Source organism: Cotesia typhae, unplaced genomic scaffold, assembly GCF_013202065.1.
Source record: "Cotesia typhae breed Kobodo isofemale line unplaced genomic scaffold, CoteBio_Ctyphae scaffold_152, whole genome shotgun sequence".
Lineage (NCBI taxonomy): Eukaryota > Metazoa > Arthropoda > Insecta > Hymenoptera > Braconidae > Cotesia > Cotesia typhae.
In genome coordinates, this window is record NW_027423776.1 from 9351582 (window position 1) to 9377902 (window position 26321).

At 25.0% G+C, this 26321-nt stretch overlaps 1 protein-coding gene across 2 annotated transcripts; it reads right to left on the reverse strand.

Moving 5' to 3' along the window:
* Window positions 1-58: 58 nt before the first annotated feature.
* Window positions 59-25530, reverse strand: LOC141535725 (PRL-1 phosphatase-like). Of its 2 annotated transcripts, none has more exons than XM_074255821.1 (6): window positions 25376-25530; window positions 6159-6542; window positions 4317-4910; window positions 3920-4051; window positions 3158-3324; window positions 59-2989 (listed from the first exon to the last, which is right to left on the reverse strand). In XM_074255821.1, the coding sequence occupies exons 3-6, from the start codon at window positions 4431-4433 to the stop codon at window positions 2878-2880; spliced, it is 528 nt and encodes a 175-aa protein (XP_074111922.1). In that variant the 5' UTR covers window positions 4434-4910; window positions 6159-6542; window positions 25376-25530; the 3' UTR covers window positions 59-2877. The 2 variants fall into 2 exon arrangements, with proteins under 2 accessions (XP_074111922.1, XP_074111923.1); XM_074255822.1 differs by lacking the exon at window positions 25376-25530 and adding an exon at window positions 12942-13571.
* Window positions 25531-26321: the final 791 nt, after the last annotated feature.

A 26321-nucleotide genomic window follows, 5' to 3' on the forward strand; every position in this document is an offset into this window, starting at 1 on the left:
TATGAAATTTATTTTAAATTTAAAATAAAAAAAAAAAAAACAATAAACATTTGTGTAGTTTTTTTTTTTTTTTTTTTTTTTTTCTATTTAATTAATTAATATTTTTTTTTCGACATTAAGCGAAAAAATAATATATCACAGTCGCGCATACACAGAATACTCATTATTTTTGAGACCTGACAACGCTTGCAGAGATTAATGGATGCGCGATTTATTTTATTTAAAATTATAAAATTTTTTTTATTATCATTATTTTTTATTAAAATTTAAAATTTTATTTTAAATTTACAAATCTGGTAACTAATTACTGATTTTTTAATTTTTTTAAATAGAATTATTTCCAGTTAATTAGGAAGCTAACGATTCAAAAAAATTAATTGTACGCAATTAATTGGCATTACAATTCAAAGAAAAAGATTATATTGATTTTGAATATATTTTATTTAAATTAATAATAATTTTTATAATTATTATTATCAATTATTAATTTATTTAAAGTATAAGCTAAGGTTCAATACGATTTGTTGTTATGAACGTCCATAGTCCCATCCTCTGACAAAAAATATTGCAGTTTTAAACTGTACAAAAACAAAAAGTCTATCTGTTATGTACTTTATTTTTTATTATTCATTATTATTTATTTAATTAGTATTTATTATTTTTTTATTTTTAATTAACTAGTCTATTGGAGTGAATGTACTGCTGAAAAACTTAATTTATATTGTTCATGGTAATGACAATTGTTTTTAAAAAAATACAAATATTTTATAAAAATTGATAAGGCAATTAAAATTTTGGTAATTATTCACAATACACAAGTGAATTAAAAATTGATATTTTCAAATTTTTTTTTTATTCTGCTTTTTTTTACGGCGCGTTTATATTAAAAAATGTTTTTTGTTATAAAAAAAAAAAAACAAAAAAATAATAAAAAAAAAATTAAATATTATAATTTTTTAAAAATATTATAAATTTTTTTGTAAATTTTTAAAATTTTTTTAAATTGTGATAATTGACTTTTTTTTATTTTTAATTGCTCATATTTTGAATTTATGTTTCAAAAAAAAATTATATTTATAAAATCAAATATAAATTTTGTTAAAAAAAATGAAAATTAAAAATATTTGACCTCACTTGTAAATATTTACCAAAATTTTTTGTAATTTATGTAACTAATTTTTTTTCTTTTTACTGTCAAGTATTTTTAAAAATAACTCAACGGACGGTTTTCATAAAAATATTTTTTTTTTAAGTAATATGTGTAAATTATCTCGACTAAGTGATAATTTTTAATTACATAGTTCTGATTAATTAATTAAAAAAAAAAGTTTTTTTTTAATTTGTAAAATTAAAAAAAAATATAATTTAACATTTAAATTAATTAAAAATACAATTAAATATTTAAATTAAAAAAAAAAATACAATTGAATATTTAAATTAATAAAAAATAAATTATTAATCAGAACTATTTTTATATTTTACACTAAATGTATACCTCAAGTACATTCACAGCAATTAGACAAGTAACAAGATGATCGAGATGTATATCCAAGTGAAATATATAAGTATTGTATTTTTTTTTGTAATTAGTTTTTGAACACAGTTTAGCGTGGCGCACAGCGTCACTGACAATTTTACAAAATTTACTCTTAAATAAAAATTTTAATTACTCGGTGAAAAAAGTGCAGTCGGTTTTTAAATATTTATCGAACGGGGATTTGTATTTTAAATTTTTTTCAACCACAATAATAATAATAATAACAATAATGATTATTAATTAAAATTTAAAAATAAAATGTAGCTTTTATAAAATTGCCATTGAGCTCATATAATTATATAAAGGGCACGAAAAACCTCCGCATAAAAAAACAAGATCGAGTTATGCAGAATCCAGAAAGTTTAAGAAGATCCAATCGGCATGCCAGTGGAAATGCAAACGACTCAAATAAATTTTAATAATTAACTCAATAAAAATAAATGAAAAACCTCGAGATTATTAAAACGTTTTATCTATCTACATATTATTTAATATATTTATTGTGATGTTTGGTGAATAATTGCACGGTCCAAGGCTCTCAATATTTATCAAAAGCCTTTAATTATCGGGTAATTGTATTGCTATGTAATTATTATAAGCTCGAGGTTTTTTTTTTTTTTTTTTAATTTTATTGTCGAATTTATTTACTACCACCATGGCGAGTTAATTAAAAAATAATAGTAAAAAAAATTAAAGCCATGAATTATTTATGATTTAATTTTCAATTGGGTAGGAACGATTTAAATGTCGAAAAAATAATTTTATCACAAAGTAATAATACATATGTAATAATTACAAGTATGGTTTATTGTTAATTTAAACTCAGGTAATTTATGAGGACATAAAATCCGCGATGATAAATAATAATTAAATGTACAAGGATACAGAAGTTAATATCAAAAATTAATTATTATTTTTAATTAATCAGTTCCAAAGTTTGTTATTTATTATATTTATATTAAATATAATAGAAATGATTTTATTATAATAATAATAATAATAATAATAATAATAATAATAATAATAATGAAAAATATACAGATTAGTGAATGCAATTTAAAAAATTTTTAAAGAAAAAAGCCGGTTGCATTTCCATTGATAGGCCATTTCGAAAATAGATATATATTTATATAAATATATATTTATATATATATGTATGTATGTAAATAATTGATACAATATGTCACTTGTCACATGTGTGCAATTAATGTATTATTATAAATTTTTTTTTTTTTTTTTTTTTTTTACCAATTATCAATTATCGATTGTTTAGTTTTTTAGTTTTATTTAATTAATGAATTATTGAAGAGAGAACCCCGCTTTAAAAAAATATTAAGTATCTACTGGACGCAGCACGAATTCTTCTGGCCGTTCTTGAGTTTGAGTCGAGACTTGGGACGATATTTTTCCAAGTAAGATAATTGCTTTGAATTGATAGCGCCTCGTCTCTTCCTAGATTGACATAAAAATTAATTAGCTTTTTTTTTTTTTTTTTTTTAAATTTATTAGGACAGTGTGTAAAAAAAATTGAAGTAAAAATTAATATCAACAGTAATTGTTGGAAATTTAATTCTATTTGAGAGCAAGTAATTAGAGTAATTGAAAAAAGTGTATACGTACTCTCTGATAAGAGCAACAGCATCCTCGTACTTGAGTCCAAGTTCAATTAGAGCAAGTGCTACTAACACAGGCGCTCGACCTAGTCCAGCGACGCAGTGTACCGCTACACATGCATCGGGTGTCTCTCGAAATCGGTTTTTTAATAATTCGAACCACTCGTCGACCACCTGTATATTCATTAATTATATTAGTATTAATATTCTTATCTTTGGTATTTTTTTTAGTAATTATAATATAATAAATTTACTCTTAAGTTATTTGACTGTAATTATACTCTGGAGTTTTTTAGAAATAATGATAATAATTTAATAATAATAACTAGCAACCTTGCAGTCGCTATGTAATTGCTGTGACTTATGAATTACAAATAATTAAAATTTTGCTTTATTAAATAATAAATTTTGTTAAATTGCACTGTACTTTCTTAAATATTGACTTTTTTTAAAATATAAGCTCATCCCGATGTTACACTCATCAAGAGCTTTCATTTGAGTACCCACATGCATTTTTGATATATTTTTCATATATACATATATCTAATATATATAAATATATGAAAAATTGATGTGGGTACTCAAATGAAAGCTTTTGATGAGTGTAACACCGAAATGAGCTTATATCTTTAAAAATCTCAATATTTAAGAAAGTACAGTGAAATTTAACAAAAGCCATTATTTAATAAAGCAAAATTTTTTTTTATTTAAAGTTTTTGATAACTCTTAAAAAATTTTTTTCTTATTAAAATTAGTAAAAAAAAATTACCTCATTTGGTGGGAATGTGCCATCATCAAAAACCAGATCCAAAACATTTATTCCTTCAGATTTAAGCTCTTCGACTTTGTACGTTGGTTCACAGACCCTCACTACCTCCTTTACATTGTGCTTCTTCAGTTCCTAATAAATACAACAATATTAATTAGTAAATATTCTTTAAAATTACAATAAATAAAAGGAACTGTCATAAACAATATATTTTTTTTTCTACTAAAAAAATTTTTTTTTTTTTTTTTTTTCATGTAAAATATTTTTTTTTAATTGTTTTGAAATGGACTAGCCATAAAACTTGTATTAGTTTTAATTAAATAAAAAATTTTATTTTTTTTTAAGTCACAGTTCCTTTTAAATAATTAAAAAAAAAAAAAAAATTATAAAAACTTACTTGAATAAAGGTATGAATAGTCTGATCATTGGGCCGATCAGTAATAAGGAATTTCATATTTTTGTATTCAATTTCGGCAGGTGCCGGTCTGATATCCTTGACTCTCATGTTGTTCATTTCCTTTTGAACAACACGAGTTAAAAAATTTTTTTTTCTTACAGAATAAACTGAAGAAAAAAAATTAACAATAGAAATAAATAAAATTCCTAGTTTTGTTTAAATATTTTCTTCTTGTTTGTCTTCTTCAGAACTTGATGTTAAATTATATTAATAAATAAAATAAAATAAAATAAAAAAAAATAAGCTGGTTCCCGTGTGTTCAAAATATTAACTGCACCGTGTCGTGGCTGAATTAGCGATTTAGCCCATTAGATGTCAGTCTTATAATTGCTATTTGTTTAACAAAATTCTCCTTGATCTTAATTAAATTCAACTAATAACCAATTTTTAATAAAGTAATTATTTTTTTACAGAGGATAGAACAATGGATTCTCACATGTAGACCTCGGGAAGGGTTTTAAAGGGGTGCGAAATTCGCTTAAACTTGCTATTTACGTTACATTAGACGGTGATATGCGCTATTAGGAAGATTATCTGAAACAAAAATAAGAAATATTGGTAATATTAATTTCAGTTTGTAATTTAGTTTAACATCAGTGTGCTTAATTATCATTTAATTTAATTATATATTGTTCGTAATTAAATACCGAGTGCTTATTGGGTTAAAATATCGACAAGATATACCGCAAATAGTGCATTCATGTTGACAGTATCAGAGGTAATTAGATTTGATATTATATTGACATGATTAATCGCATTGTGCTCTCTATAATTAGTTGATAATTAATTAAATACAGTTAATTAGTAAAAATAAATTAATATTTATAATTTTTTCTGGTAAAAAATTTTGACATTTTTTTTATTTAAAATTTATTAAAATTTTATCCATTAAAAATTTATTTATTTATTTATTTATTGAATTTATATGCCAAGGCTTAGCCGGATGGCAAATAGTACAAAATCTAAGTATAATTAATAAATAATAACTAAAAATTAATTTATTAAAAATAAAAAAAAATCTAATTTGAGAATCACTTAAATTTTTTTGATAATTATTTAGTTGTACACAATCTACTTTATTTTTTTTTTTTTTTACGTAAAAAATTAAAAAATAAAAATTTTTAAAATATTGTTTTTAATTAACAAATGATCTTGTATCTTGTGAACTATTGACATTTTTAAAGATTCAAGCTCATCCCGATGTTGCACTCATCGAGAGCTTTCATTTGAGTACCCACATCAATTTTTCATATATTTATATATATATATATATATATATATATATATATATATATATATATATATATATATATATATATATGAAAAATATATGAAAATGCATGTGGGTACTCAAATGAAAGCTCTTGAAGAGTGTAACATCGGGATGAGCTTATATTTTAAAAAATGTCAATATTTAAGAAAGTACAGTACAATTTAACAATTCATTATTTTATAAAGCAAAATTTTATTTATTTATATTTCACAAGTCATGGCAGTCACATAGTGATTGCAAGGTTGCTATAGTTCTATTATTAAAGAACTTGTAAAAAATTTTCTTTAAATATTACTGTTATGCTTTAAGTTTAATGGACTATAAAAATAAAAAATGACCAAGATCCTTATAAATTTTTATCCAAATTTAATTATGAACTTAAAATTTTTATAACTGCCATAAAAAATGTAATTACTTATTAAAAAATTTTATTTTCACTATAAACGAAGATAATAATTAAAATAAGAAAAGAATATACAATATATAAAATAATAAAAAAAAGCAATTACCTATTTGGCACTGGGCGCTTCTTAATGACAAAGCGCACGCAGTAACTACGAAGTCTGAATATGACAATGAAGATTTAAAATTTATCTTTTATCTAATATAATAAATTTGTTAACTATTTCTTGCAGTGATGACTAGTTGTGATTTACTTAACAGGCTCTCTGATCGTGATCTAAATACTTAATGTCGTAATCCGATGTTCTCACTCGTTTCTTCTTTCGCTCTCTCAAACTTTTCTACGTATTAACCCGTTCCTCAAAAAAAAAAGTATCTAGTCAATGATGTTAGGACGTACGGGGCGTGTCTCTCTATTTGTGTTGAGCCTGGCAGTATTCCGCGCTATCCAGCTGAAACTCCATGTATGTGAGGATGCACTCACCAGGAAACTGAAAGCAAAATGGAAAATCATTAGATTGCTTTTGCTTGTCTGGAATGATTAACTTACAAGAATCCATTTGGAAAAAAGTTTTTAATATAGGGAGGATAATTTATCGGCGCTGGGATTCGAGCCCGGTATTTTTGAATTAGTCAAAAATTTACTCGATTAATCTTCTTCAAGTCTCAGATCTTTCTTTCCTGATACGAAAATAAAATCGTTTATTTATAAATAGATTTTATTCAGGGGGGAGAAGAAGACTATTGTATAGACCGGCTATTTTATTTCGGCGCCAACTTGAATTCTTTGCCAAATTTTTAATATCTATAAATATTATCTTCTATAACTAAATAATTATTTCAAATAATGATTTATGATTATGAATTTTTTTTTTATAGATCATTATTTTTGTTTCAAAAAAAATTTTATATTTTTTATTTTAAATAATATTTTTGTTTTAAAAAAATTATATATTTTTTTTAATAACAATTTAGCTGTGGTTGGTTAAAAAAATTTTTTTGGAAAAAAAAAATAATTTTGAGAATTATTAAAATTTTTTTTTTTTTTATCAATCTTTAAATTATCATTTTTGTTGAAATAAATCAATTAGTTAATTAAAAATGATTAATTTTAGTCAAAAAAATTTTTTCTTTATTTTTCTTAAACAATTCTTTTTTTTTTTTTTTTTTATTTTTTCATTTATATTAAAAAAAATTTTTTTCAAAATTCTATTTAACAAAAATAAATCAATCATAATTAAAAATAAAATATCAAACAAATTGCACAAACATTTAAAAATTTTTCCTCCCATCTTTCTTCTATTAATAAAAATAGCAGTTAATACTAATTGTAAGCTTGCCAAAACGAGCAAGTTTAAACAACGAATTCAAGGAGTTTCCCGCCAGTCAATTTCCGCGATAGCAGACTTTTGGCTCACAGTTACGGCTCTTTTACAGAAAATATTACAATTGAAGCCTACAAGATTGTCTAGGTCAACATTCTCAAGCAAACTTCATGAAGATAACTCTTCAATATTTATCCATCCATCCGTTCACAAATGAGTTTAATAACAATCACAATTAAAATCAATTAATACAGAGTAAAAAACAAATAATTTATAAATTACTATTAATGAATAACAAAACAATTAATTAATAGCAAGGTTCACTGTTGAAGGTTAATTAATACAATATATAAATTAGCGTAACGTAACTAAGTACGCAAAAACTTTCAACTAATTATCCCTTATTTGCGTTACGTAACTTTCTGTTTCCATGTGATGTTGTTATTTCTTATCAAATTTCAAGTTTAATTACGTAAAATTCCAAATAAATTTATAATTAAAAATAACAATCTATTTATATTGTCAATATAAATTTTTAAACAATTAATAATTAGTTCTTTAAGATTTTCATTGACTTTAAAATAAGAGTGATTAAAAAAAAATTAATTTTATTGTAAAAAAGCGTGGAGAGCTTTTTAAGATATTTTTATAATGATTCTAATTTAACCAAAATCTGTTAATAAAATATTTACAATAATTGCCGAAAAGCACTTGACATTTTTTTAACGATAAAATAAATTTTTTTTTTAATTATTTTATTTTTATTTTCAACTCATAAAAAATTATTTTCTACTTTTTAAAACTATAATTTTTTTTAAATCGTAAAACGTAGAAAATTCCCTGGTTGATCTTGTCAAAAAAAATTGAATTAAGATGAAAATTCTTGAACCAAGAAAATTTTTTTAAAGAGTTTCAATGCATTGAATCAAGACGAAAAATTTTAGAGTCAAGTAAAATTTCTTAGTTTAAGAATTTTTCTACAAATCTAGAAGTTGAAGTTCTTCAAAAAATTATTTACTTGATTCTAGTAATTTTTTTTTTTTTTTTTTCAAGAAAAATTTTTCTACTTTTTTTGATCTTATTAAAAATATTATTTACGATTAGCAGTATTGAATTATGACTTTAAAATTATTTTTTTGTATTTAATGATCTATCTGTATTCCATAAAAATTTTTAATTAAATTTATTTATAAACTTTTAAGTGATTAATTAATTAATTAATTAATTAAAGAAGATTAAAAGAATTTCTTCAAAATTGTTTACTTGATTTTTTTTTCTGTGCGTTAGTACACCTGTTAGTACTTTTGGATAAAAAAAACCAGCAATTCTAAAGATCCTGATTAGGATAATAGAACAAATTATTGTTCTTTGATAAGTGTGCAAATTTTAATTATTTTAATTAATCCTTCGTTTTGAATTGCCCAAAAATCGAGTTCAAAGATTCCGTTTGATACATAGATGGATAGAAAGAAGCGAAGCTAATAAAAGCGTGTTAAAAATTGATTTTTCAGTAGGGTATTTTGCCAAAAACAATAAATCTTACGATATCTTTAGTCATGTACATAAATAATATTAGCCGAGACAAAACACGCGTTGTTGGATGTTGGATAATACAAGAATCCTTGTAAAATTGGTAATATAAGTAAGTAAATAAAGTTAAGTCAGGCAGGTTTGTTGGCTGTGTTCGCGTGTTGAGTACTATGCTGAGTTTACATAATGCGTCATAGTTGACTGCTTGCTGACGGATATGATAAATAAGATACTGAAAAATAATCTAAATTGTTGATACCCAACAATACGTATTATTGCACAGCATGTTTATAAATTTATCTTCATTGTACATTGTAACTAAGTAGATGTATTTTTTTGCAAGTCCAAGATCAAATCGATATAAACTTGGTCAATGATGATCCATTTTTTATAGCATTTACTGCCACAACTTCTTCCTTGATGGTCTCTACTCCTGGACGGATAATTTTATCAATACCATTAATAATCACGCTCTATCGAGTGTAAGTCTGGCTTATAGTCTTCTAGTCTTCCGATAGTATTTTTTTAATAAACTTCTATTGTTGTACGAGTAACTAGAAAGTGGAAATTTTATTAATAGTTTAGGACTTAGTTTGAAATCTGATTTATTTTATTGCGAGTTGCAGAAAAATTTACATTTATAATAATTATAATTTTTTATGGTAAAATATATTGAAAATTTATAAACAAAAATTTTTTAATTGATTTTGAACCGATCAAAAAAATTTTGATTCAAATTTTTTTTTTTTTTTTTGATTAAAAAAAAGTAATTATTTAAAACAATTCTCGTGATTTAATTTTTCTTTGTTTTTTTAATAAAAAAAAAATAAAGAATTCAGTTTATAGTCTTAGTTATTTTTTATTAAAGTTGTTAAGAACAAAATTGAATAAATAGCTGTTTTTATAAATTAAATTTGACTTTCTTGAATTATTTATGTCATAAAAAACTTGAATATTATTTAAATTTGGTTTAGATAAATATTTATGTCAATATAATTTAAATATTAAGAAAAAATTATAGAGTTTACATTGATAATAAAAAAGATTTAGTATTTTTGATCAATATATAAATTATTGCAATATTTTTTGTTAAATAAAATAAATTTTTGAATTTTGAAATAATCAATTTTTTTGATAATTTATAATCAAATTTTCTGAAGAATTAAAATTTTCTTAAAAGAACTGTATTGCAGTTTTTATACAAGTTTGAGTTATAAATAATTTCACCACGCGATTCAAACATTTAAAAAATCAAAACAGTCATTTGTGTCTGACGTTGAAGAATTTTGTAATTATGTAAAGCTTTTAAAAAGTATTTATAACCGAGTGATTGGTAAAAAATTAGTATGTTATTTTTCAAGATAAAAAAAGAATGTAAGTACTAAAAATAATTATTAGCTACGAAATGAACATGCTACTTTGTCGTAACTGCAGTAATAAAATTAGCAAGGTAATAAGTGCATTAGGAAATAAATTTATCTAAAATTTTTACTGAGAATTTAAAATGCCAGAAAAAGTTTAATAATTTTCGACTGCCCTTGATCTCAAGGTAACCTGCTATATGATGTATGGATTAATATTATATGTGAATATAAATAAATTGTTCTGTACTAATTCTTAATTTGTTTTGATATTTTCTAGGTTAATAGATCATAGGACTATTCATTTAATAATAATAATAATAGCAATAATTTTTTTTTAAAGAGATTTGAAGTGTTTTAAAGTTTTATTATTATTATTATTATTTGTTATTAATTGCTCAGGGGGGTTTTCCCCGGAGTCCGACTCTCCGAGGGCCCAGCCTGAGCGCCATTATTATTATTATTATTATTATTATTATTATTATTATTATTATTATTATTATTATTATTATTATTATTATTATTATTATTATTATTATTATTATTATTATGGCTATCGTCAAAGTCAAAAAATATTTTTTAATTGACTTTTTTAACATTGATAATGATAATAATAATAATAATGAATTAAAATGAAAAATGAGAAGCAATAAATTTAAATAAATAAATTTAAAAGATCTCAAAAGTTAATAACGCAGATAAATCCATTATAAAATAAAAACATTAAATTTTATTTGACGATATTGGCAGTGAGACATATCCGCGTGCTTGGTCAGATGATCTTGTTGCATCCACAATAATAACAATAATAAATGCGCAGCTAAGTTTTGAAGGATTACGCAAACATGTCGATCGTCTTGCAAGCATCTCCTTTTTTAGTTATTACGTATTCGTATTAGTATAGACTAGAAGACTTTTCATCATATTAGACGCTTTAGATCCATCCAAATTAAATGTTAGGTGATTTGTTATCTTTGCATAGCTGGTAATTATTTTTATTTAATGCTGTAATATTACTTACTATGGTAATGTTATATGTTTACGATTTAGAGATATTAATATTAATACTAGCCAGGTGGTAATAATTTATAAGAAGTTGTAAAATGTTGGTTTATCATTTGAGATATAGCTATTATACAAATATTAATATTGTTTATCTTATATTATATGTGATATATAAAAATGATCTATGTATAAATATTATTTTATGGCGGTATAACAGTGACACGCGTATGGTTTAGAACCTTTTTATTTATTGGGGTTTGTCGTGGATAAATATAATTAAAAACTTTTTAATATTTATACAGCTTGTTAAAGAAATTTTTTTTGTTGTTATTGATAATGATTTATGAGATTTTTTGAGCAAATATTTTTGACAAAAATACATTTTTTAATATTTTATCTAATGTAATCTTATAATACCGGAAATACGATCAAATAACAATTAATAAAAATATTTTGATTAATTTTTAAAAATTTTTGACTTATTTTTTTTTTTAATTTAAATTTTATAAGAAATTCAGAGTTAAAATTTTAAAAAATATGATTTTATTATTATTAATTTTTAATTACTGTTGTAAAAAATTCTTTACAATATTTTTTTATCAAAAAAATTTTTTCAAATTTAAAACTATAAATATTTCTAATAATTAATACAAGTAAAAAAAATTCCCTCAAAAAATTGATAAAAAAAATACATATAAATTCATGATTCCATCCAATAAAATTGAATTATTCATCTAAAAAAAATCCGCAGAAAATATCGATTTCTTGTTGCTCCATTTAAATGAATAATTCAGAAGAAAAAAAAAAAAAAACGTGAACTTTAGAGAACAAAACAAAAACAATTGATTTTTCAGTATTTTTATGGCCAAGGTCAGGCGTCGGATCTAAACATTTACCAGCAATTTTCAGTAATTGATACCTCTATTAAATCATTCCTTTGTTTCTCGCAAAACAATTCACAAATAACACAGCAGAGATACCAAAAATTCTTCCTCTAAAATATTTGAATTTAAAAAAAAAAAAAAAAATCAAAGATATAATTGCAAAAATTACTTTTATCTAATTCTACTCCGATAATTTATCAGCAACTAAAAACTCTCAAATCTTAGTAAATATTTAAAAATCAAACCGGTTTGTGTAACAGGTTGCTTCTCTAAAAATAAAAACTTGGAAAAAAAGCTCCAGAGAGCAAGTAAAAACTTTATTTGAAAATAAATAACTTAAAGGCGTTATTTTTAGTGTGACCTCGATTGCCGATAAAATAAAAAAAATTTATAAATTTTTAATCTTAACATTATCGAGTGCCCATGATGCTTTTAAGTTATTTCCAACGCTTACGAGCAGATTGCTTTTATTAAACTCAAAGCAATACATCCATAAATTTCAACACAAGCACAAAAAAACTTGTATACATTTTTTTTCAATATAAATTACATACTAAAAAAAATTAAAGAAATTAAAACTAATTTCGTCACACAAAACTTTGAGAACACTCAAACTAATTCGTTGACATATTCACGTATTTTAGCATCATACCAATGATACCCTTATCTCTAGATTAATATTGATTCATCAATTATATAAATGTGTATCTAATGATTCATATATTTTATATTAACCGGTTAAATAATTAAATTAAATTACTCATACATTATTTGTTAAATTTTACCTCAATGTCAGTGATCGCTGAATATCAAGCGCATTAACCTTCTTTGTTAGTTTGTTCTCAATGTTAGCGTAAAAAATTATTTTGATTTTTTCTTTACTGTACAAATAATTAAATTACGTTTTACTTAAAAAAAATAAAATAAAATAATAATTTATCACAAATCTACGACTCGGAATCCGAGCAGGATTATCACCATCACCAGACAGTCACATTTTACAAAAAAAAAACACACACACACACACTAGTTATTTTTTCTTTGATAATTAACTTGTTTTTCTACTCCAAAGAAGACATGCGAAGACAATGATTAAATAAGTGAGTAACAGCCGATAGATCGTAGATCATTGATGAGTTAATAAAATTCAATGAAGATATTTAAACTTATCAATGAAGAAAAGAAGAAATAGCGCACGGAAAGAAGATAAAGTATGCAGACGTAAAAAAAAAAGTATTTTTTTTTAATCTTGAGCAAAGAGACCGCGAACGACTGTGACGGCTTGACGGCTTGACGGTCGCGTTGAATCTGGGCCAGCGGTTGGTGAAGATACCATTCGATTCGATGAAAATAGCACTGAGAAGTATATACGATAGTTTTGTTGAGTTGAGTCGCGACTTGTTGTATATATAGAATTTTTAATGAGTGATAGTAATAACTGCTGGTTGTCCTGGTGGAGAATTAGAGAGAACTAAAGCTAAACGCGTTGACAGACGAGCACGGTGAATATGAAATTAAATCACGTCACCGAGACATTGCCCCCCCACCTTCAATTACTTCGAGAGGATTACACGCACTCACCAATACCGACTGCGCCGACACATTTATTTGAAACGCGTGGGGTCCTCTCCAGTCACCATCTCGCACTTTTCATCCCGTCCCACTCCCACCTAATCAACTTGGCTAGCGTTAGTGTGACGCTGGTGGGTTACTGATGACGTCGAATGCGAACGTCACTTAACATCAAATTTCATTCTCTTTTAGTTTATTGTTTTCAATTTTGGAGTGATAGTCGTTGTTGCAGGTGTGTGATAATTTTATTTTTAATTCTAATAATTTTTTAATTTTTATTTTTCAAATTTGATATTTTTTAGAGGATAAATTTAATGTTTTAATTTTTTTAAATGTAATAATAATAATAATAATAATAATAATAATAATAATAATAATAATTTCAAAAAGAAAATATTTAAAAAAATTGTCAAGCATAGAAATTTAAAATACCTATGAGCAAATTTTTTAAATGTTTTCTTTATTATTGGCATATTTGAAAATAATTAAAGACAAAATGATTGTTTTTATTATAATTATTATTATCTATATTATTAAGAGAGTAAGAAAAATATTGTGATCAGTGTATTTATTATAAAATAGGTTTTTATGGTTAATTTTTAGAAATTTCAAAGGAAGAAAATTTATTATATAAATACACTGGCCACAAACTTTAGCTTAATTTCGTAATAATGTAGATTTTACTGAAGAAATCTTTAACGATCATTTATATTTAAATTTATTAATTATTTGAATAATTTAGTAAAAAAATTACAATTAGTATTAGCGACTGTAGTATATAAAATAAAAAAAATTATTAATTTATTTATTATTTGTTGTTTTCATTTAATTGGCGCCGAAATTCAAACCCTCGATTTCCCGCAAAAAAATTTAACTTTGACTTGTTATCAATAATTTATATTATTATATTTAAATTTATATGGAATATAAATTATATAATAATAATAATAATAATAATAATAATACGATCAAAAAAATTATTCAACAATTGAAATTGACATTTACATTCAAATTAATAAAAAATTAAAAAATGAACATGACTTGAACTATATTTAACAATAATTATACAGTCAAGGTTAAATAGTTATTATTTATATCTCAATTTAACTTTATGACAACAATAAAAATACCTAAAACGTAATTCAAAAGCGTAAATTAAAAAATCATTAATAAGTCATAAACAAATCTATGAATTCACATTCATTTATTTAATGATCCAAAAATTTTCCGTTGTTTTTCAAATCATTGTGTTAAATATAAAAAATAATTTGATTAAATTTTTAATGATTGAAATAAAATTTTGTAATTAAAAAAAATTCAAAAATTGATCTTTGATAATAATATAACTTCTCAACTGACCTATTTTAAGACTCTGAAGCTAGATAAATGATAAATCTAAAAATTGATAAGCTATATTTAGTTTAAAAAAAAAAAAAATAAGCCTGAAGGCAAAGCGAAACACAAACAGTAATAGTAATTAAAATACTATAAAAGCAAACTGGGCTTGTATGTCTATTTTATCAGTTTATGGTATAGAAAGTGAGTCGTGACCTCGATTAATCATTTCTATACCTTTCATTAGAACTTTCGCTGGTACTTGAATCCGTCGTATCATCAAATCGTGTGTATGAATACAATACGCGAAGTTTAGATGTATAATTTCAATCTCAAATATAATCCAGACCACGTAATATATAACTAACCAGCGTTAACAAGTAATATAACGCTCTTACATTACTCTACACGTGCCTACAAATTAGTTTGGACGTAACGATTTAATCATTACATTGCATCCAACTAACCTCGATATAAACCAACTCACGACTCGCTTTGCAGACTTCTTCAGAAATAAACTTCACTTTAGTGCAATTGTTCCTCAACTTCAATGTCACGCGAGAGAATTAAAGTTCCGTTTTCCTTACAATTGAACTTGTGAATAATTAAATGTGTAACTTTTGTTGTGATTTTTTTTTTATTTTGATTTTTATTATAATAATAGAAAATTAAACATTTATGACTTTTTTTTTGGAAAATCCAGTTTTAAAGAATTAATTATTCTTGTCAAGAATTTAGTGAGGGTCTTACTTAAAAAAAGGATTGATATGACCTCATGTATTGTTATTATTATTATTATTATTATTATTATTATTTTTATTATCTATATTATTAAAAGAATAAAAAAAATTTGTTTCCAGGATAGTCATATGATAAAATCGGTTTTTTTTTTTATAAATATTTAGACTGTATTCAAAAATTATCTCTAAATACATAATTAAGAAATGACTTTTTACTTTGTGAAATATTGACGTTTTTAAAAATATAAGCTCATCATGACATTACACTCATCGAGACCTTTCATTTGAGTACCCACATCAATTTTTCATATATTTTATATATTTATATATATTATATATATGTATATATGAAAAATATATAAAAAATGCAAGTGGGTATTCAAATGAAAGCTCTTGATGAGTGTAACTTCGGGATGAGCTTAAATTTAAAAAAAAACGTCAATATATAATAAAGTAGAGTGCAATTTAACAAAGTCATTATTTAATAAAACAAAATTTTATTTATCATTCACAAGTCACGGTAGTAACTGTTTGACTGTTTACAATGACGAATTATAAATTTAAAAGCCTTTTAATGAATTTTCGAATTTTTTAGTCATTAAACACATTTTTCGGGTACTTCAAAAGTAATATTGCTATCACAGGATGAATCACTGCTCATTTAATTGAACAAATGTTACAGAATAAAATTTCAAAACTAAAAAACTATTCGAAACTCCTCCAATAACTAAATATCAAAGCTAGTTCATCACTAAAAAATATATGAATCTGTGAGAAGGCACAAATTAAGGCCAAGACCTTTTCAAAGGGATTAAATTTAACCAAAACAGCCATTTTATCGTTTAAATACCCTGAAGATAAAATTTCCCTTATTATTCCAATTATATAGATTAATCTATTTCAATTTTTCATTTAAAATTAATATTATTATTATTATTATTAGTTATATTCTTCACATTTAAAGAGATCGATATTTCTATACTGAGATATAAAAATAACTAAAATGAACCTTGGAATGTCACGAGCCACTAAAAAATTGTGTTTATCTAAGTAATTGCGATTTTTAGCCTCATATATTCGAGCGTCATTGAATAAACGACACGCGATTATCCGTAAATATCTATAATACAATATTGTCATATAAATCCGCGAAAATAAAATTTAAATCTAAAGCTCAACCTCGTCTAACCTTAGCCTATATATTCTCCTCTTCTGTCCCGTTGGTTTCATTTCAATCTCAACAAAAATCACGGTGTAATTTTCTTCTTGATTTATTCAGATCCGAATTGAGCATTGACAACCTCAGAATTACATATACATTCACCCTCAATTGTAAATTCTGTGTCCCGATTTAATATATTTATTAAATGTGTCGACAACACAACATGAATAAGCACGGCGAACATAACATGACGAGATATTGCACAAGATTGCGTCGAATTTCCCAGAGGGTAAATTACGACGTCATTCGCTGCCTCGCTCAAGGGGTGAAGGTCTTTTTTGTCATTCAACTCGCGGTTTTTAATAACAGAAAAATTAACATCATCTTCTACTCTAAAATCTTATACTTTAGCTTCTACCTTTTATCTTTTAATTTAATTCCATTGCGTCTTTCAAAGTCGTGGATTAGGTTTAAAATTGTTTAACTTTGCAATTAAATTTAATGATTTACTAAATTTTAAATGGTAAATAGATAAAGCAGGCTGTTAGACTGTCGTCTTTTTCTTGCCAAGGTCCTCGCTTAAACAATTAAGCGGTCTAATGAACTTGAAAGAACCTCTGAGATGTCTCGACTGTCGTCGATGTCGTAAACGAACAAAGGGTCATGCCGTTATGTCAATTTCAAATAAAAACTGATATATATGTTTATTTACTGTACAGACTTTTTATTTATGTTTTTTTTTTGTGTTTGTAAGAGTTTAATCTTCTTTTTCAGTGTCTTTCATTTCGATTTATTTAATAAGATTATTTCAAATTGGAATAATTTACTCTTGTGATCTTTTCTATGACTTTTCTTTAATTTTATACGGAAAAAAATATTAATATAAATTTTTGATAAGAATTAAAATTTTTTAATGAAACAAAAATATTTCAAGAGAAATTTTTTATATTAATATTCTTCTGCATAAGTCAAAATTTTTTGAATAAAGTCAAAATTTTTGGAATCGAGAAAATTTTTTCTTGCTCCAAAAAAAAAAATTTGTTCTTAGTTAAAATTTTTTTGACGAAAAAAATTGATTTTTTTCTGCATAAGAATTTTATATTCTCAGTTTAAAAAAAAAATTTCTTTATTCAAAATATAAAAATAAATTTTTTATTTAAACTTTAAATTTCTTATAAATTTTCCAAAAGTTCAAAGCTAAAAATTTTTTCAAAATAATTAATTGCACACTATTATTAAAAAATAACGTTTTGTTAAAGTTAATTAATTCGTAACATAATTGTAGCCGGAAAATTACCACCAATTGAACAAAAGTTAAAACCGAAAGAACTTATTGAATACAATTCCACATTATCGATTGGCACTTGAGTATTTAATGTGATAGCATCGACCTTTTGCGGGGTTTATAGCTCAGCGTATAGAGTGTTGTACGCCAACGCGTTTCCAAAGACCTGCAATTTATATTCCACCCCCGCAGAATCTGGAGTAGAGCGATACAGTAATACAATACACTAGCATCTGCTTTGATACTGTACAGAGCTTAATATATCGAGAAGAAAATTAAATAGTCCACCAGAGTTGGACGGTAGCTTGCGTGGGAAGTTAATCTGGAAATTTTTAGTTCCCACGATGCGTCATGGGAAAATTCAACGCCGATGCAAAGAAAAAATCTAGTGACTATACTGCTAGTAGATAGAATAAATAGTTATTGTTCCCTTATATATGGCCGTAACAGGTGAATTTGGTTCACCCACGCTCCCGAGAGAGCGCGTGGCAAACGTCGCTTTCAAATATCAAAGGACACTCTCTTTTCTGGTCAATTAAAGTTGTTGCTCCGTGACATTCCAGACAAAAAATTTTGGCTAAGTTATTGTTTAACGTTACTGTACTTTTCGACTACTATATTCTCTATACACATAGATAAAAAAATTATTTTGAATCAAGAAAATAATTTTAAAGAAATTCAGCTTCTTGATTTGAGTACAAAAATTTTTAAACTAAAAAATTTTTCGTTTTTATTCAAGACAATGGAACTCTTCAAAATTATTTTCTTAGTTCAAGAATTTTTCTCTTGATTTAAGATAATTTTTTTTCAGTGTGCTACACTACGGTTTCAGTGACTTAAAATTTTAACAGCATACAAATAATAAATTAAATGACTTATATTTAAAGTTTCGAGGATTTCTTAAAATATTGCTTTGATAACCGTACCTTAAATGGAATATTATTTAATTTTAGAACTGTAAAAATGTCACTTATAGGTTTGTAAAGATACGAATTAAGAAATAGAATAGAGTTTTATATTCTTCCGGGTCATACACAATTCAGCTTAAAATGCGCTATAGAACGGCGTTAGATATCGACTGTAGATATATAGTTATAGTTAGTGTATTCCACGGCTCGGAAAATAACAAAAGAAAATGGGGTATGGCAAGAATAAGCTCTAAGAGAGTAAGAGAGTAATACACGGCTCTTGGTTTACTCTCTACTAAAATCGATATCTCATCCGGGTCACTGGGTTGTGCCATACGTTTTGATAACGATTCTCAAAATGGCGGCCGAGAGGTCACTCCATCAGCTAAATAACCGGGCTCTATTATATTTCACGCAGAAAATAGTTAAATTATTGATTCTTTCGGCTCGATTGGAAAATTAGCTTCATTTTATTGGAGTTCCGGCTTTTACGACCCTTATTGAGGCGCAATTGGCGGCAAGAAGGGTTTTTGAGGTCAGGTTTTTTTTTTTATAATTTTTAAATTTTGCAAGGACTAAGACTAATGCAATAGTTATCGGTGGTGTGGCGAAAGGTTAGTAGAAAGTGCCCTCGAGCCTTCCAGACGTCGGCGATCGTTAACCAAGGTCAGTGACATCGGGCAGCGACCCCGTCTGGCAGCGTCGTGTATCTCCTGCATCGAACTACCACCCACTCGCGACCAATATATAATACCACCTTCGTATCTATCTCTTTATTCTCTCAAAGAAAGGTTTTATCATAAATTGCAAGTTTTATTTCATAATACTCGATTTTACTTTATATTGAAAATTATTTTTTATTTAATTTATGAGGATGTGTTTGTGTTAAGTTGTATTTTAATATCTATTTGTTGCTAGAATGGACAATAGATTTTATTTGATGGAAAATTTATTTCGGGTCTAAAGAAATTTTTTGCTTTAACTTTGAAAGCATTTAAATTTAATTAAAAATTTTTTATTGTTATTTTTAAATTAATTAATTATTAATGATATTCAAATTTATAAATTTTTAATTAAAAAAATAGTGTAGTTTTTTTTACTGCTTTCTCGATGAAATATTTAGCTGATTATTGTCATTGTAAAAAATTGAATAAATAATTATTTAGTTTACTTAATCTTCTGAATTTACTTGCACAGAAAAAGAAAGAGCTCATGCGCTTCAGTAATAATTTAGTACGGACTTAAAATTATTAGCTTTAATAAATTAGTACTGGAAAAGTTATTTAAAACATTGTCAAAAATTCATTAATATTCACCCTAAATAATTATAAGTTTCTCTTGGTAGAATTTCACTTGAGACCTTAATTTCAAACATTATTAAAAGGAATATAAATGTATAAATTTATATTTTGAAGTTGATATTTTTAAAAAATTTTATTTTTATCATTTTTACTACCCTTAACCAGTTTAAAATTACTAAATCATTTTTTTTTTTTTTTTTTTTTTTTGTAAAAGAACAATTTAAAAAAAATTAATTTAAACCGAGAGAAAAATTCTTGATTTAAAACTTTTCTCGACAAAATTTTAGAAGATAAAATAAAATTTTTAATTTAGGCGATTTATTGAAGTTAATTTTTTTTCTGTGTAATTTGCAAAAAATGTCGAGAGGTTTATTCAATTATAAATTACAAAAACGGGAAACTTTTTAAGTACTTTCAGTATTTTCAATCAAGAAATTTATTTTTAAATCAAGACAAATTTTCATTTAAATAATTCTAATCTTTAATAGAATTTTAAATATATAAAATAATATTTAAAAATTGTTGGATTTTTTTTTAATTATTTAAATTAGAATTAAAAAAATTTTTAAATGATTGCAATTATGTTTTTTAAAATTTTTTATATGGGGAATTTTTAATAAATTTTTTAGTGAGAAAATTTCGAAAAATTGTCAGATGGCTAATTTAATTTTTATAAAAAATTGCTTGTTTTTTTTTTTTTTTTTTTTTTTTTGATAAATAATCTTGACTAAACAACTCCTGTACAGCGCGAAAAAATCCCCGAAAATAATTCACTCACCCGCAAACAAAACCTTTGAGAAGGATGAGGATCGCAACAGAGAATCCGGGCAGTTAATTAAAACACCGACTGTCATAATTGAAGCGCGATTAAAGGAAACCGTAAAACGGATGTGCGCATTAGAATAGCTGCCGGGGACAATTGATCAAGACTCATTACATTAGCATTCCGCTCAGCTTATCCACTTCCTATCTGTTGAACAGTCAAGTGCATTTAATCGTTTTACCGAGGCAAATATTTGTCCCTGATAGTGATACACAATATTTATCATCCTTCAGAGCTCTAGCTCTGTTTCACGGACTTTTTCTCGGTTAGCAAAAAATAAAAAAGCAATGAGTTCTTTCCCGCGTTTTCGCCCGGCAAAGGGAGCCGAACTCTCTCTAAACCGGTTGTGGGTTGTTAGGTAGGGTTCCGGGCTCGAATAAAATGGGAATAAAAGAAGAAACAAAGAATAATAAAGGACTATAACCGAGAACCCACCCCGTGGTGGTCAATCGTCCTGCTCATTGCTGGCGTCCTTTAGGTGCGCGCCGTCTAGACGGGGGACTCATTGCCTTTCCAGAGGGGGCAGATTCGAACCCAGAGCAGGGTCGACGACTCTATAGATATTATTCTACCGTACCAGTTTTATTTAAAATCCTTATTATGTTTAAAGTACATGCCCAGGCCATGTTAAGGACATTAACATTTTATAACCTGTATTTCTGTCTGGTTATTTTATTCGGCTATTTCCTTGTACTTATTATTCAATTGGGGACATTCTATATAACATATTACATGTTACATATAACATACACAATAAATTTCATTGTAGATACAGATATGACGGATGCTTTATGTCACCGTATGTTTTGTCTAACGTATTGTGTTTTTTTTTTTTGTACAGACGGACGCTATGTCGCGGTTGGTGGTCCCCGAAATTGATACTGTCGTTTTTATCATTATTGTTTTAAAAATACTCATTTGTTAACGACATTAAAGTTAGCAGTCACTTGACAATTTTTTAATTTTTTTTTTTTTAACAAACAAATTTGTTCCAAAAAATTGCATTTTTAATTTTTTTTTAATTCTACACGTCAATTTTTTTGTTAAAAAAATTTTTTAAATGATCAAATATCTGTTAAATTAATGTTCATTATTTATTATGTATAATAAAAATTGTTAATTTATTGTAATAGTATATTTTTTAGTTTTTAAATCATTTCTTCTTTAAATTTATATTATAGGAAAATATTCAATTATGTAATTTTTTGAAAAAATGTGCGTTATTATTTTTTGATAATTACTATTGTTAATTATTTCTAACAGTCATAATTTTTATTGAATAATCATCAAAAAAGATAAAAAATTAGAATTTATAAAAAAATAATTTTTTATGAATGAAAAAATTAATTAAAACTCAAAAATTAATGCAAATTAAAATTAAAAAAAAAAAAAAAAAAAAAAAAGCAAATTGTTCAAAATTATAAATTAGATTTTTAGAAAATTTATATATTGTAAAAAAAAATTATTAACAAGGAATTAAGATTCTAAATAATTTTAAAGAAAATTATAAATTTTTATAAAAATCTTTAACTTTATATAAGAAGAAATAATTTATGTTAATTTTTTTTTTTTCAAGTTGTGAAATATAGAAACATTCCTATCCTCTTAAATCATTTTCCGACTCCCTAAAATTTCTTTATCACTAGATAACACAATTATGAACTCTGACGAAAAAATCCAAAAATAACTCCTACTAAATTATCGACCCATTATTTCCACGTGTATTTTCTTTTCAGCAATAGCAAAGAGTGGCATTATCAATTCACATGGACATGAATTGCCGACAAGTGTCGGATAACGAATGACGTGTGTTTGGAGTCCACGTGCGTCATAGACGCAATAATTAAATATATTACGACGATTCAGCATCGCTGTTAATGTCCTTACCAGTGAACAGTGAACAGTGTAGAGTATTAAGCCGGACGTATTAAATAGGCAAAGATAAAATCTGACTACACAATAGCATCATATTGTAAGAATACGAATATTATATCATATATACATATAATCATGGTCTTGACTCATCATGATGAACAACCAAACAGTTTGAGTAATTCAACACAGACACGTGGCGAGGAACAAAAAATGGTTGATTAATTCCAGCCGACCACCCGACAAGATGCTGATCAGTCTCATGTTCAATAATTACAATAGTTTGCACTATACTAATTTTGATTATAATAACAATAAACTATAAGCATAAAGTATAAAGATAATAATTATCATGTGATATATGTCCTTTGATACTAAATATCTCCGACTATAGACCAAATGTTTTTTAATATATTATATCTGGAGTTATATAAATAAGAACTTTATTGACATTGGATATTAATTACCTATTGACGAAAGGACAATTCTATCTATATTTATTATTATTATTGACCTGTAATTTTTAATAAATAGCTTTGGTTAATAATAAAATAATAACTGTTTCTTTAATATATAATAATAATAATAATAATAATAATAATAATTTCAACATTTTTTATTATTATTATAAAAATAGCTCCAGGCACTAGATACTCTTGTTGAACGTTGTACGTTTATTAAGAGTAGTGTTTACGGACATAATTTAATAAACATCTACAAGTCTTTGTTTTTTATTCACTTGACATTCAATTCTTTACTTTTTTTTATAATGCTAATATATTTAATATTTCCTATGATGGTTCATTGCATAAGTATATAAATAGTAATTACAATTATAAAATTATTAGATAATTTTAAGATGTAGGAATATCATAAATAGTATTCATTTTTTGAGCTAGAATTTTTTAAGAGAAGAAAATGAATAATTTATTGAAAAATTAAAATGTTGTATGAGTTTTAGTAATTTTTTTTATAAAATTATTCATAATAAAATTCCAATTATCATAAAAAATAACTTTAAATTGTAAGGTATTAATTAAATTAAATTAAATACTTCTAAAAAAAATTGTAAATATAGAAGAAATAATTTTTATATTAAATTGAATAAAAAAATAATTTATTCCCTTCATATTATTAATAAGAATTATTTAAAAAAAAATATATGCAATGAATTGAATGTCATAGTGAAATTTTATAATAAATTCACATTTCTTCTTTTAATCTACCGCACAATTCTCCATTTCTCCAGGATAAATACCGCCCTTATTTTTAACATAAATAAAATCATAGTCAAGATTCAAAAATTTGAATCCCGATATTTTAATTCACTTTTATATCTGAATTTTGCATCAACTGGCTTCTTGAGTAAAAGAAGAATTTTTTTATTGTAAATTTCTTTGATAAAAGATTCATATGTGTAATTTAAAACTCACGTGTTTCAATAAAAATTATTTATTTATCAGAACACGTGGGCTAATATTAATTAGTATTAATTGTAATTAGCAAGAAGAAATGGAGCAGTTGATGTATAATGGAAGAAGAATATACTCATACATACATATATTTACGAAATATATATATATATATATATATATATATATATATATATATATATATATATATATATATATATATGTACATATGTACATATATATAGTGAATTTGAGATATAGTGGGTTGGATACGGGCGTGAAAGTCTCGGAGCCTCAGCATCGAGTGTCGACTGTTCACCGGATGTTAGTTTCGAAGTAGAACGGTGAAACGTAACGATCATAAATTAATGATGAATTTATATATTATTTATTTTCTTTGTTCTTCCTGGTCATGAAAATAATAATAATTATTATTATTATAAAAAAAATAACAATAAATATATAGAATTATAAAAATACTTAGCGGAGATTATTTAATATTTTTAAATAATAAATAAACTTGGATCAGAATTATGTTAGCTGGAGATATCATAGCCCAGCGGCTATGATTAATTGTTGCTGAGCATCAAAAGCTTTTTTAGGTATACTAAGAGAGTTGATTGTCCGCGCAAGTCACGAATCGTCGGTTACGCCAAATGTTGCTTGAGTTTCAGCTGAATGCTACTTAATATTGTTTTACTTTATTTCAGTGTACTGTACTTTTATGTTATGCTTATAGCGGATCTTAGAGCGAGAATCATCTTGGGGTAAGTTTTGGAGTGATTTGTGAAACAATAGTATAAACTCACCTGAATCGCCATACACATTGAATACGGCGAGCACGTTGGGGGGTTCGTTTTTAAAAACGACACTCCGGAATTGTACTAATTACAACACACACGCACGTCCGCACGACAAAAGAGCCCGTGAACAACTGATGTGATCATGGATATGGACATGGAAATGGCGGAGGGCTTGGAGGGGTTTTGTCGCCTAAAGTTAAGTGCTTTATATAGTAATTGATAATATAGGGCCAGGTGGCGCCACTGCACAAGCGCGGGGCGGAAATTTAAATTTTTGAAAAGATCACAGATGGCGCGCTAGTGTTAGGCTGGTGGAGAATTTTAAAAAAGAGAATTAGCTAATATTTTTTTTAATTTTTATAACATTTGTTGTAATAAGAAGTATTTTTTTTTAATTTGCAATAATTTTGACATGTGGAATTTCTTTAAATTTAATTTTGTCGTCAAAACTCGCAAAAAAATGGGACCTGATTTCTTATTGGTTAAAATTAAGGCGCGCAATTCAAATTTCTAGTTTTTTAAAAATTACATGTGTTCAATGATTATTATAACAGGTAGAAAAAATAAATAAAAAAAAACATAATTAATTATGCCATTGAAACTTTTATTTGTTTTTTATACCAATTTTATATAATTTGTTGTTTTAGATAAAAATAATAAGGCGAACTTGAAAAAGCTAGTTGCTTGTTTCAGTATTAATAATATGTAGCTTAATTAATATAATTTAAAATAAGTAATTATGCTAGCCGAAAATTCATTACTTCAAATATACTTAATCTACAAAACATCAAAAACTCAATGCGTATTTAAAAATCCAAGATTAAAATTTTAAAAAGTTTATAAAAAATTAAAATTTACCTAAAACAAAATCACTAGCGTAATTACTTAGTAAATAAAATAATTACTAATTGTAATAATAAATTTGTTAGCTAGATAAGTAAATCTTAACAAA